The following is a 14,846-nucleotide window of genomic DNA, read 5'->3' as shown; positions in this document are numbered from 1 at the left end:
CTAAACTTTGGTAATAAAAATTGACCCAAGTTACAACTCACTCATATTACTATAGTTACTAAAAAATAGTCCTAAGTAACTACTCCATATTTGAGAGAGAGGAGTTCAAGCAATGGATGCTCTAACAAAGTCTTTTTTTCCCTTTCCTTTATAGATTTATCAGTGGCTAATGCGATAGTGAGATTCTCAATAAAAATCTAGGAAGGCTTATTTGTCGGGTTGACGATGGTTTGGTCAAACTGCCATGGTTCATAATTTTCATAAAAACTTTATATATATAAATTTCTTAAAAAAACATTTCAAATTTATATTTCAACTTTATAATATATAGTTAGGGTGAGTTTGAGGAGAAGGAGTTTGAGAAGATTGGGAAGATACGCAAAACGAGGTGAGCCATTAGCGCATGATTAATTGAGTATTAACTATTTTAAATTTTAAAAATAGATTAATATGATTTTTTAAAGCAACTTTCCTATAGAAAATTTTTATAAAAAATGCACCGTTTAATAGTTTGGGAAGCGTGCGCGCGGAATACGATAGGCTTTCTCACCCAATCCCCAGAAACGAACGCACCCTTAGTTCGTTTGTACATTCGAATTATTATCACAAACTATACAGTTATTCATCCATTCAGCACAACACTCTCGGTACCTCTTTCAAGGACCGGGAAAATAATTTGGCTATTTTTCCATCGAACCAGGTTTTACCATGAATTAAACAATCCTATAGACTGTTAAGTGTTAACCACACAGCCATGAACACTATAACGTAGAGGACTTCCATTCACATAAATCTGAATAAGGCTAGATTAAGAACAAACTGTGTATAGGCAAATGCACAAGAAAATGGCCAACGAATGATGCGTTGGGCGTTGGCATTAGCTTGTCACTTGAAATGAGTCGAAATTTAGTTGTTTGTGGCTTAAAGAAAAAATATAATAGCGTCACATCCTTTAAAATCCAGAGGAATGAACAACTCGTGAAAACTTTACAAGGCATTTGTAGGAAACAAAGTCTAGAAATATAAGATTACAAAAACAAAGAAATGAAAACATGACATATGACCTCACAAAATTTAAATCCAAAATCCCTATGGAAGATCCTATTCTATCTGAATTCCAAAGAAACCCATGTAAGGGTTGTGATCCTCTAAATGAGGCTTTATAATCAAGTGACTAGTTCATTTACATTGTGATTTCTACTGTCATTAAGCAGGAAAGTTCCACCGTATTGAAAGGTACAAATATCTGGTCATAATTCACACACGACTCTTTGGAGTATTTTCTCCATCAATTTTGTTGCAGTAACCTAATAAATTGAAATGTTACAAGTATACAGATCTACTTACTATTTTTTTTTAAGAATTTAATTTCCGTATTTTAAATAGCTGGTCCTTAATGTGGATCTTGATCATATGCCCTCCCATTAGATTAAAATTGAGGATTTACCCTCATGGTCCGCATGTCAATGCCCTCAGATAAACCCTACATGTCAGTGACAGAAGAATAAATCCTCAATTTTTGATAAAATGGGAGGGTATATGATCAAAATGTTCAAAGACATTATTAGTTAGAGGGGACAGAATAGTTTGCCCCGTAGGCCGACAATTATTTTTTGCCGAAGAGGTAAAACTTGCACAGGAGGTCACTACAATCCGGAGCCTATTGCTCGTATAGCTCAGAATGGAAAATGATAAACGTCAAGAAAAATCAGGAGCCAGATACTTGTACTAATGCAAAACCCAGCAACAAAAGTTCTTGTGATTTTCTGATAATAGAGATAGTGTAATCGTACATGAGCAGATAATTTGCTCTAACAACCTCAGGTATATTTGTATTGAACATATGATGCCTACTAAAGATTTCCTGGAAGGTCTCTTGCAATTGGAGTCTCTTATTGTTGTGCTGGTTTCATGGTTTAGCAAACAAAGGCAGTAAGCTTGAGGCAGCAACTGCATAACTTGCGGCAAAATCATTGGCAAGATCATCATCCAACCTGAAGGAAGCACATCATATATAGGAATAATAATCAGCATGAAAATCATGATATAACTGTCTCCTCACCGTTAAGTTGTTTGTACTGATATCTATAATAATTGTTACAGACTTAGACTATTTGCCATGTTTAGACCTTTGAGTACCATAGCGAAATGGCTGAGCTTATGTGATACTCAGGTGAAAAAGTTTTACTTCTGGACTCCGGTAGCTGTTTCAGTACGTATTGAGGGGGTGTTTAGATCTAGAGGTGTAAAGTTTTAGCGTGTCATATCGGATATTATATAGGGTGTCGCATGGGGTGTTTGGGCACTAATAAAAAAACTAATTACAAAATCCGTTAGTAAACCGCGAGACGAATTTATTAAGCCTAATTAATCCCGCATTGTCAAATCATGGAGCACTTAGGCTTAAAAGATTCATCTCAAAATTAGTCGCAATCTGTGCAATTAATTATTTTTTTAGCCTATATTTAATACTTCATGCAGGTGTTCAAACGTTCGATGTGACAGGGTGTGGTGTGGGAACTAAACAGACCCTGAATGTCAATCAAGGACTAGTACAAGTAATATGTTCCTTTTACAGTATTAACGCTATGATTACTCTAATATTCCTTGGACGTCATTTACTAATGCTATTACATGCCAAGGTGTTATTATATCAAAGTGAATTCAGTTCCGGGAGATCTCATGCGTATACCCATTTCCACATGTCATACCATACCATGAGAGTGCCAGTTTGGTACGAGTGAGTTCATCCTATGGCGCTTTATATGTATTGGATAGGTTGTTTCATCATGTTTTTTTGTCTTGATGGTGAAAGTTCTCGCAAATGTGGAGGTCTAGCTTGAAGGTCATCACATCAGAACACTACTACTCACAAATACATGCATTATTTTAGTAACACAGCCTGTAAACTGAACACACAGATAACACATTCCACAGGGATAGGTAGGATCATATCTTAGGTGATGCAGATGTTCCCAACTTTCAAACAGTGAAATGACTAGATGACTCAAGAGATAAAAAAAATAGAAAAAAAAAAGAGTCAAGGATAGAATTGGCATCAAATTTGTTTGTTATAAATTCTCTCTTGTTAATAATTCTTCTGGTTTCCTAGTTAACAAGAACAGCAAAAAATTAAGACAAGTAAACCTATCTTTTCCATAGGTTGTAAAGAAATCTTACAAGTTTCTCGCAAGTTATGCAGTTGCTGCCTCTAGCTTATTGCCCCTGGTTACAAAACCTACAAGAAGAAATAGTAAATGTTAGCACAATCAAGTGTCAAGTATTGTCAATAACAAATATAGTTTTGCTATGTTATTATTACTTTATTAGCCATCCGCAGTGGAAAATATGCATCACACACAATGGAGGCATCTCCAACTCTAAAACCCCCAGTGAGGTGACTTCACTTAAGGTTCCATATGCGGTATAGTGGCACCTTTGCTTTGTTGTATCTTGTAATATACTTATTTTTTATGATAGATGGTAATAAACTTGCTGAAGACATCTTTGGTAGATCAAGCGTACATGTATGTTAAGTGCACCTGATATGTAAATAATACCTGAACCAGCAAGATTTTTGGAAAGGAAAAGTAACGCTGGCATTTACTATGAGATTCCCATGTATCAGAAAAAATCAAACTGGTACCACAGATCAAGCACACTATGTAATTTAACAAGATCTGTGCTGCCCCTTATATTCTATGTTCCACAAGGATCAATATTGACATGGAACAGTAAAGGAAAGCAGATCTAGGTGAACAAACCAAAATATGTGTTATATACTTGCTGTGCCAACCATTAGATCTAGGAGATTGACACAGCAAGCTTTTGAAAGCCATAGCTGCAAACCAGCAGTCATGCCAAGATCACAGATGGCTCGAAAGTAAACTTAACGTAATTAGTTTAATTAATTACCTGGATATATAGATCAGATCTCTACACCCACACCATAGTGATTGAGCTTGTTTACCCACAGCTTATCTTGACCTCTCATCACTTCTAACCCTAGAAGACTAGAACTGGAGCAGGAAGAATGCTGTGTTGGTGCAAAGAGGGGACGAGACCAGGTCTACTTTTATAACCGAATGGGCAGATATGAGGAGAGGAGGCAGCGGGGGGAAAAACAAGGAAGGGAACAGGGAACAATAGGATGCCATTATTAATTCCAATGTGTTTGAGTTTGCTGACAGGAAAAACTCCCACTTGCGTGGAGTAGCTTCACTCTGCTTGGATGCTGCCCAGTTTAAAATTAGTACAATCTTTTTAATTCGCACTGGCTTTGTGTACAGAGAAAAAAAATAAGCAAGAACTAATAATTAGCAGAAACAGGTACTGACAGACAGATAGATGGCTCTTATAAAAATATTTTTGTACCTGTACGTTAGGTATGATCTTGTGCGTGCAAAAACCTGAAGAAAAATCAAGTGGTTAAATAACCTCTTGGTTTTGTCGATGGACTTGTATTGTGTGCCAGGAGGATAGACTTATACTGTGATACTGGGTAATACCAAACTATATTGTTTGGCTGTGGCTTATTGGGGCTGACTAAATCAGACATATTTCTAACTGGACAGGGTGAGGTCATATAAATATCATTATAAAGCCAACAATCACCAGTCATGGTTAATAGTAGTAACAGGTGTTGGAACATGGTAAATTGATAATAACAAATTCACATGCATAAGACATGTACCTATACTGTGTACTTGGCTGCATTTGTTTACTCTTGCTATTTGGGCTGGCTGCAGCTTCGCTGAAGCTGCGTGCGAGGGACACCATGGTGCCGAATCTTTTCACCTATTGGATTCTGCTCATCATGCTGCCCTTAAACAGGGCGCACCATCCCATGCTGTGCTTTTCATCACGAGCATTTGGATCTCAATCAGCTTCATTAGAAAAGGAAAACAGTGATTACAGTAGTTCACAAATGACAATTTGACTCGTCAAAGTCCAATGGTGCAGCTACAGCTAATGTGAATACTTCATTAATGCTGCTGATGAGGCACTACATTGATTTTTTTTATTAGGTTGTCCCTTCCTAATGCATGAGAGCTTGCCATGCCGATCAAAAGTTGAAACGGCAAATTTCGTACTCTTAAATTTAATTTCAATCTAGCAGGAGAGTTATTCAAATCATGCACCTGACAGAATGGATGGTAATAGTTGCAAGATCGAATCACAGAAAACCAAGCAATCCAAATGACAAGCGAATAAATCTGAATCAGCAGTAGAATATAAACTCACAAGATTAATGTGCATCTGCCAATTCACCATAGTAATTACATTAATCCAGAAAGAGCATCTATTACCACAGTTGTAGCATTGCATGAGCTCCAGATCTTAGTTCCATTCTATCAGCCTTCAAAACCCAATTAAATACTTGCGATGATGCCCCTCCCACCAGTGAACTAATATCTCATTTACATCATCAGGATGTCTTCAACATGAACCATAAACTGAATTTATGAAGAAAGCAGATCACAGGAACCTAAAAGCATGCTCCCATCTTTTTCTGAAAGAAAACAATTGTACATTGTTATACTGTCAAGGAAAAAAGAAGTAAGAGGATATCAGTCTACTGGTGTGCATCATTATCTCAGTGCATTTGCTTTACATAGATTCAGATAACCAGATCATTGCTTCAACAAGTTCCCAAGATCAAAACATATGTGGTTTTCGTGAATGTTGCTTGATTGGGTTATATGAAACATCACCAAAATGGAATCACTGGACAAACAAACAGGCGAACTGGCAGCCGTTTCCTATGGCTTTTCAATCTGTCAGACTCAGCTCCAGAAAGTTGAATCATATATAATTTTGTCCTTCATCAACTTGATACCATAGTTGAATGCATGATCCAATGCAATTGTTGTGAGTAATGCTTTACTTTTAACTTTTGACAAGTTGTTAGTAGAAATATAGGTAGACAAATTGCTGATAATTAGCATTTTGAACTGAGACAGCAACAACAGCAGGCTAAACAATTAATATAATTTTCTGCACCCACGTCAGGTTCCTGATGCAAATGTCTAAGGGTGTCCTAATACAGGGGCAACAGTTGATGGTACGAATTTTTAATGGTGCATTATTGGTGATGTGAGAGAGTGTTTGATACTCCCAAAACATTCCATGCCTTCACCTTTCTTTAAGCAAAGAAGGAAAGCTTTTCGACATATGTTAACAATAGGACTTAACTTTAGAGGACATATATTATTGCACATTTGTATCAAGTAGTTGATGGTTATGAAGTGCTGAAAGATTTTTCGCGATTTGGGAAATTAGTTGGGCTAGTTATGATGATTAGAAATCTTTTGGACAGAACACTCCCAACTGCAAAAGATACACGCATTACGATTTATCTTTGCGAGACCTTTTCTTGGGATGAATTGAAGGAACGAACCAGACCACATTTCTTTTCAATTACTCTAAATTATATGATGCACAAAAAGGCGCATAACTTGAAAAAATTAACAAGTGAACAAAAAATCATAGCTAAGCCTCCTAGTTTTAAAGCTAATGTGGCCAACAGCTAATGAACTGTCATTAAGTCGGCGATTTAGCACATAATAAACAACAAGTCTCCCATCGTCCCTATGCATTCAGCTCACGTAGTGGGATATTTACTCCAATTTAGTATTCCCAGTCTCTCAAAACCGGCGCCCGCAGTTGCTCAGCTGCGCCGTCCGGTGTCGGCAAAGCATTTTAAATTCAGTAAGTTAGCTTTGAATCAGCACTCCCGGTGGGCAGCATCCTAACCCCAAATGTGCATCAAACTATCAAAAAAGTAGAACAGATACGAACTACGAAAACGAATACCTTAATCCCTCGTCACCGAAAGCCACGGAGAGGGTGTACCGGGAGGCCGGGGCAGCGCCGTCGTGGTTGACGAGGTCGAACAGCGCGATTCTCTAGGTGGGAACAGTGCCGCGGCGCGCGAATCGGTGGCGGCGACAGCTTCGCCACTGGCGGCTGGTCGGCCGCTGCTCCTCTATCTAGCGGGCGCCCCCATCGAGCGGGTGGGGTGGGGCGAGACCTGGTCATCGCCGGAGTGGGCTAGGGTTTAGGCCGCGGTATTTGCTGGAAGCCTACTCGCCGCCGGCGTCGTCCGCCGCCGTCGCCGACGAAGACAGGGAACGTCTTTGAAAGAGGCTTCCAGCCCATTTTTGTGCCGACTGGTCAGAAGATGGGCCGGAAGGCTTACAAACGAAACGATATAGCCCATTCACATAAGAAATAAGTCTAGTTCACGTCCCTCAAACTTTATGTAGCGTCAATACCGGAAATCTTAAAACCGGGTCAAATTAGGTCATACTCCTATAACACTATGGGTATGTGGTTTTGCTGACATGATATCATAGTCAGTAAGAATAAAATAGAAAAACCATATGAGGGTCACATGTAAATGGCCTCCTCTACTTTCCCTCCCTTCATTTCTTCTCTTCCTCTCATCTCCTACTCTTCCCCAGGAGTTCACCGCTGGGGTGGTGGCCGGTAAGCCCGTCAACGGGAGGAGGCAGTGGCAGTGTGAGGTCAGCGACAAGGAGCTCCGGTAATCCGCGGCGGGCTCCCCTTCTTCTACCATGAATCATCCTCCGCAATAACTTTTATAGCTCGCCAGTGCCGGTAGGGCGAAGAGTTGCAACCACGTGGAGGTGATGATGGTGTACATCTACATTGACAGCTTGGGAACCTCCTGTCGACAGGCCACGGGTAGCAACCGCCTCCGGCCCCTAGCCTCCGCTGACCCCCCCTCCCCGCCCGCCCTAGTTCGTTGACATTGATGGAAGCAAGAAGGTCATGGATCATGCAAGCGCCATCCATGATGAAGAGTTGAGTAGAGCCAAGGCTTTGGGGGGTGGGGGGCCGTAGGTCGTCGTCAAGGTTTCCCTTACCGTCGAAAACTGTGCGGTTAGCACGATAACCGTGCTTACCGCAGGGGTACGATGATGGTTACCGTCAGTAGGGTTTTATGGAATTTTTACCAAATTCAACATTTCCAAAAAAAAAAAAAAGCATGAATGTAGTTCTTGTTTTTTTTAAAAAAAAAAAGGTAGATGGTGAAGATTTTTTTTGAAAAAGAGTAAAATAAAATCATATTTGAGGGCAAAATGAATAATAGTTTAGAAAATGAAAAAAAATAAAAAAAGGTATTGGGCCTTAAGTTGTACCATGCAACCGGCTCAATAGAGGAGAAAATATCTCCATAATATAGAAAAAGTCATGCCCGTTTTCTGTATTTTACATCCAAAAGTTAGGTTTACAAGTATCCTATATATTCTTCTAATTATCCCTAATTTCTACTTTTAGGTGGTTTTTCAATTTTTTTAGCATTATTCTATTCGGCTACACAACTCACGGTTACCGCGCAAATATCGTGGTTACCGTGTCAAACCGTGTGATAACCGCAACCGAACCGCGAAACCATCAATTTTTTTTAATTCAAATGTTTGCCGCCGAAATTAACACGGTTTTCGGCGGTTACCACAGTAACCGCCTTATAGCAGGGGTGCGATAACCCCCCTCCAAACGATAAGGGAAACCATGGTCACAAGCACGTAGTAAGGTGGCATTCTTGGCAATGGCGCCATGGCGGCAATAGAGAGCAAAGTAGTAGTGGTGTACCAAACTATGGTGTCGGAATGAGTTAGGAGTAGATCAGGCGCTCGGTCCACGCGTCGACGACGTGGCCGTTCTAGCAGAGGCTTCCTTCCATCTCATCCTAACTCGTGGCGCCTCCGTTGACGCCTTCCACCAACGACGTGGAGCGGCAGCGCGGAACTGGGACGAGGATGGCTCCGCGGAGCAGAGGGGGCGAGGAGTGGCGGTGTGGACCGGTTTCCGCCGACACCTTCCACCGACGATGGGGAGCAGGGAAGAGGAGCGGCAGCGTGGAGCAGCGGCGACGAGGAGAGGCAGTGTGGAGCACGCTTCCCATCTTCCTCGATGACCGATGCCTTCCACTGCGCGCCGTCTCCCTTCGGAATTGTGCTCAGGGCACGCAACCATTCCTCGTCGCCGCACTGTTTGATTTTGCCACCTAGCTCCTTTTCCACCCGCCGCTGCCGCTCCATCTCTTGCCACCGCCGCCGCTCAGCCCCAGCTATGTGAGAAGGAGAGAGAAGGAAGAGAGAGGGAGGATGAAGAAGGAAGGAGAAGATGATTATGCGGGCCCCACATGTTAGTGGGTCCCATAACTTTTTTTACATGACAAATGGGTCTCATATTTTTTTTAATTCTAATATCACATAAGCGCTATGTCAATGTCATGTTGGATGAATACCATGTTAACACCGCCACGTCAACGAAACTATCCTCCAAATTCCAAAACAGTCGAGGGAATCAAATTGCACTGGTTTTAATAGTTGGGGGTTGAGAGATCTGCTATTGTAAATGAGTCAGATTCGGCTGCTAGTTAAGGAAATCGAAGTGGACTTATCCTATATATCTATAAAGTTTATCCCCACTAAGTATAGTTAATGCTAATTCTCTCCTCTCATGAAGCCACATCACCTTAATTATTTTTAGCCTTTGGATTATTCATCAAGGGTGTAAATTGCTTCTTTTCACATCACCTCAATTTATTTTAGTATTTGGATGATTCATCAAGGCGGTAAGATAATATCTTGGGCAGTTATGTATCTAGGACCTTTGACGCAAATTGATGCAGTTCTTGCAAATTGCATCTCTTTCTCCTAAAAGGCACACCATACAACCCAATCATTTATAACTTTTGGATAATTGATAAAGGTATAAAAATATATAAAACATGAAAAAAAAAATTGTATAGTAGGTAAGAAAGAAAATTTTAGAACTCATATATATTATATTATCACACAATTCTCCCGCAGCAACGCGCGTGGTACCCATCTTGTTTATTTATCCAGTTATTAGCTTTTTCCTCGGCCTTACTACTTTTAGCCCAATCCACGGTGATATCATGCGCCAAATTGTAGATTTTTTTTCATTTTTAAATTTTTATTTTTTAATATTTATAGAAAAATTATACCGGTGAAAATATTTACAGAAATAAACCCTGCCGCTCTCGGGGAGGGCGGCAGGGTGACTTGTGTGACCAGGCACTGGAGGCTGCTGAGCGGGCATGCGAATTTTGCATGCGGCGAAAATTGCATATGACCTCAGCGCAAAATACACACACGGCACCATGTGCCACGTCACCTTAATATTTCTATTTTTGTAAATATTTTCACCGGTATAATATTTCTGTGAATATTAAAAAATAAAAATGAAAAAATGAAAAAAAATTCCCAAATTGTAGCCCTGAACTTGAACGGGAAGTCAAATTTACAAACCATCCTTTTATGTCCACTAGCTAGGTCAACTGGTGGCCCATACTGTATTCTCGGCCCACCTATATATATGGACCTAATCTAGCCCGTCTTCATGGTGGACCATCTGTATTTTGGTCCAACCGGAACTTTCGGTCCATTAATATTTATGGGCCGCAAAGATCTCTGCGGGGCCAGAAGTGAACCTAAACTAGCCCACGAATTTCGTGGGTCGTTGCGTTCTTCCCTGACCAGGTTGATAATAAGGATTTCAGCAATCCTACGCAGCTTAGAGGTTAATGTTTGTAAAAAAAAAAAAGGGCTCTATTTCATATGCAGAATTTTTTATAACACAATTTGTTTGATATTAAGCTGATTTCTCAAACACTGAACAATAAGTTTTGAAATTATGCCCCCCGCACTGACTTGTGAAATAAACGCATAGCTAACCTCTAATTAAAAAGCTAATGTAGAAGCCAAAACCTTGTGCCAAGAGGAAATTACTGCAAAATGCAAATCAGCAAATACAGAAAAACTATGCAGCTAACTTTGGTAGATGTAAATGTTACGGAATATTATCTCCCGGGGAGATAAGATCCTTTTTTTTTTTGGACTAATCCAAACGGAGTAGAGGTAAGATCTATCTCCTCTTAAGACCCCTATATATACAAGGGCAGGGCGAGACATCTAAGATTGGCTGGCTTGTACTCCAAATGAAATCTATAATAAAGAGAGAGCCCCACCCTATATCTGTGTTCATTGTTTACTTCTGCAATGTTCTTGAGGGCAAAGGGATGAGCGCGGATGTTCTATGTCATCTCACGCCTCTACTGCTGTGGGAGGGACAGGGAACGAATCCGATGATCCACTAATAGACGCGTTGGTTTACAGCAGTAAATTCCAGAGTTCAATGTCATCGTCCTAGTCTCATAACACCTGTTATTCAGAAGACTTCCTGGTCATATTTTTACCTGCAGATTAATTACTAACAATGGTGCAACATTTAACTAAGAACGGAGTCACAAGCTCATGTAATTATGTAGCAAAAGGAAAACAATTGGTTTCAGATAAACTTCTCAAACGTTCTACTGCAACAACATAGAGGTTGCGCATATACAGGCATACAGCATACAACTATATACTCAGGTTGCACACATACAGGCATTCAGCATAGATAGAAGTGACACCGTACTTTACCAAATCTTCCAAGATAGATGGAGGCATTCTGGGTAAATTATACTTCTATTTGTCAAGCAACATGCAAATCCAAAAACAATAAGTGTGAGGTCCTCTGTTTGACCAATTCTTTGTTCATTCCACCAATATTTTTCATTTACCATACTAAATATGAAATTATGATACTTTCTAGGACGCCAAAGAGCTATATTATTAAATTATACCAACTTAAAGTAACCAGAATCTGTAGTCCCTAGAACCTTCCCAAAAGATTCAGATTGGAAACTATGTTTCTGATTTCCATTTTTCAAGAACATAACGATTTAGATATGGATGATAAGCAAGAATAACATTACAACACACACATCATTCCTAAAACAAAACATTTTGATGGAAGCTGGCACCATACATAGGTTTGTCCTCTTTTCCTAAAGAACTACTTAATGTGATCAAGCATGGGGGAAGCAAAAAGTAACTCACACTCTCCAATCAACATCTCTGGACTGCATGTTCTTGTACAATGCATGGTGGCTGAACAAGTCATCAGCTCAGGAATATCACCAGTTGCAGAGCCAGGAATTGACTACCCTGGACAGGCCGCCACAGGTGCCCGGGCTCCGCCGCATGCATCAAGTGACCAGTAATACTTAATTAGCGTCACTTTGCCACATGCAGCCCAGTGAGCAGTACTTAGTTATCATCATAGGTTCAGGCGTTGAGCCGCGTGCAGTTAAGTACTAATAATAGCTACTCCCTCCATTTCCAATTACTTGTAGTTCTAGCTTTGTCCTAAATCAAGCACTTTTATCTTTGATCATCAGTTTCTAGAAATTCGTGTAGTTTAACAACACGTGAATTGTATATTATAAAAACATTTCTCATGGTGCATCTTAAAAACATTAATTTTATGATGTTGAACTATATGAATTTCTAGAAATTGTTGGTCAAAGATACAAATGTTTGACTTAGGACAAACCTTGGAACAACAAGTAATTTGACATGTTTAATCAACTAGTTCTAATGGAGATCAGAATGTCAGATCAGTGGATCAGCAACGTAAATTAGCAAAGCAAATACTTACATCATCATATGTCTGCAATATGAAGGCAAGGTGACCTAACTGTCCAGCATTCATCATCTTTTTTTTTTCTTTTTAAGATAATACAAGCCCTATATAATTTCTATTTAAGATAATACACGGCCATCATTTCATCAATATAATTTTGTACATCGGTTTTCCTTGTAAATTAGAACTCAACAACTGTAATTTTTTGCTTATGCCTATGATAAATGGTCTATGTAGTTATATGGGTTTATGTGTACTTCTTATCTATCATTAGGCTTGCTTAGGCTAAAAAAAATTCTAAATCCACGACTGAATATCACCAAAGCTAGGACAGCGGTCGATTTTTTTTTTAAATGCTACAATTATCAACTCATTTCTAGTAGGCAGCCAAGCAGTTTGAGACATAGGAGGAGCCAATATCCGATTCTCTGAACTAAACACTGCACGTGATTTGGTATCAAAAGCATTGGGATGAGATGAGTATGAAAAACAAACAACTGAATCAAGTTATGCGTCCTGATTACTGATATGTTATCTCATATATCTTGCTAACCTACATAAGAGAATGAATAAGACAACTATGCAGCATGGCATTGCTAGTCTAATATGGCGTCTTAAACTAGTTCAACCATGCCATCATGGTACTCAGAATCAAATAATTATCGTATCATGCCTTCAGATTTACATATATAAAAACTAATATTAGTCCTTTTGCGGCAAAATTTGAGGCAGTACTGTTCACCGCTGAGTGTTCCTTGCCTCAAATAATATTTTCAGTGTATATAACATCTGAGAGAATAAACTAAGAGCAAAACCACTAGAGACCGCTTAGCTAAATGTGGCATAGCAATTTATGTATTCTTAGGTTAGCAAGAACTATCACTGTGCTCCCTCATCGTAACATCTTACTTCCTTACGATTCTCCAAGATGCAAGTTATAATTCCCCTCTCACAACAACTATCTACGAACTATTTGGCAGGCAGACTTTGCCCCGCATCTGGCCAGTACCACAAGACTACCACTACATGTAAAGAAATCAGCCTCCCAAATCCTGAGTTCCTGAAACGACTTCCAGAGTCACTTAAGAACAAAATCCCCAAATTTCACAGGCAGGGGGTCACATTCAGTTCCATAAATTTTTACCAGATCGGCAACCAAATTGCCACTAAACCATGGCAAAGGGAGCTAAATTGTAGCACGAATTCCTCACAAGCGTGCAGCGTACAACATTTATTCAGCCAAGGCCACACATCTCGCACATCAACAAGTGAAGCTAAAACGAGATCATCAGGAAAAAGAAAAAAAAAGATGTAAACGCTTGCAGCAGCAGAGAGAGAGAGAGAGAACGCAGCGAATCGATAAAGTTTCTCACTACAGCTTGTACTTGTAGCGGGCGACCTCGGAGTCGTTGGGGAAGAAGCCCATGAGGCGGCCGGCGGAGTTCTGGTAGGCGTACATGAACCCTCCCATGACCCCGATGAGCCCTCCCGTCACCATCGATGGCCCGCGGATCCCCGGCTTGATCCCTGCAAAGGACGCGCGGAATTGAGGCCTCCTCCTCCCAGGGGTGGAACGTAGAGAGGGGTGGGGGGAGGACGTACCGGAGAGGTAGCCGACGGTGACGGAGACGGCGGAGATGGTGGAGAGGCGGAGGTAGTCGAGCGCGGAGAAGTTGCCGACGACCTTGGTGAAGGGCGGGTTCCGGTCCACCACCGGGTACTCCGGCTTCACCGACGCGGTGATGTCGGTGTTCATCTCGCCGCGCGGCGGCTGCGGGTTGCTTCCCCCCCTCTTGGCGGTGGCGGCGGCGGCGGCGGCGGCGAGGCGGAGACGGCGAGATTTGGTCGTGGGGATGAGCTGCAGCTGCGGTGCGTGGTGTGGCCTCCTTGGAAGCTGGAAAGTAGCGGCGGCTAAACGGGCCGGGCCAAAACAGTAAAATGGGTCTAGCCCAGAAACTGCCCGGCCCAAATAAAAGAAGCGACTTGGAGTGACGCCCCGAATTTTTTTCATTTTTAGATTTTTTTTAAAAAATATTTACAGAAATAATCTATCGGCAAAAAAAATTGCAAACGTGGCAAACGGGGGAGGGACGGGCGGTGACGGAGGGAGGGTTTTTTTGCAGGAAAGCCCTTGCCGCCCTCTGGGGCCCGAATGCAAAAAAACCAGTCGGGGCCGGCCATTTTGCAGGCGGCCCCTTGCCGCCCTCTGGCCGGGCGGCAGGCCTCGCTGCCTATAAAAGGCCTGCCACCCAGCCCCCAGCCCTCATTCCTCCCCCCTCAAATCCAGTGAAAAAAAAAGAAGAAAGGGGAGGAGAAGA

The 14,846-nt window shown here is 41.1% G+C and overlaps 1 protein-coding gene and 1 long non-coding RNA gene across 3 annotated transcripts; both read right to left on the bottom strand.

Moving 5' to 3' along the window:
* Positions 1-1,850: 1,850 nt before the first annotated feature.
* On the bottom strand, positions 1,851-7,160 carry LOC127783351 (uncharacterized). 2 transcript variants are annotated; one of them, XR_008019293.1, is made up of 6 exons: positions 6,817-7,160; positions 5,245-5,512; positions 4,694-4,886; positions 3,916-4,409; positions 3,181-3,238; positions 1,851-1,994 (listed from the first exon to the last, which is right to left on the bottom strand). It is a non-coding gene; the product is annotated as an uncharacterized LOC127783351 (long non-coding RNA). The 2 variants fall into 2 exon arrangements; XR_008019292.1 differs by having other exon boundaries at positions 4,694-5,512.
* Positions 7,161-13,610: 6,450 nt separating this feature from the next.
* Positions 13,611-14,410, bottom strand: LOC127781279 (NADH-ubiquinone oxidoreductase 20.9 kDa subunit). The gene is made up of 2 exons (XM_052308216.1): positions 14,131-14,410; positions 13,611-14,055 (listed from the first exon to the last, which is right to left on the bottom strand). The coding sequence occupies exons 1-2, from the start codon at positions 14,282-14,284 to the stop codon at positions 13,901-13,903; spliced, it is 309 nt and encodes a 102-aa protein (XP_052164176.1). The 5' UTR covers positions 14,285-14,410; the 3' UTR covers positions 13,611-13,900.
* Positions 14,411-14,846: the final 436 nt, after the last annotated feature.

This window comes from Oryza glaberrima, chromosome 8 (assembly GCF_000147395.1).
Source record: "Oryza glaberrima chromosome 8, OglaRS2, whole genome shotgun sequence".
Lineage (NCBI taxonomy): Eukaryota > Viridiplantae > Streptophyta > Magnoliopsida > Poales > Poaceae > Oryza > Oryza glaberrima.
The sequence above is the reverse complement of the archived record's forward strand: the minus strand, read 5'-3'. Positions and strand labels throughout refer to the sequence as shown.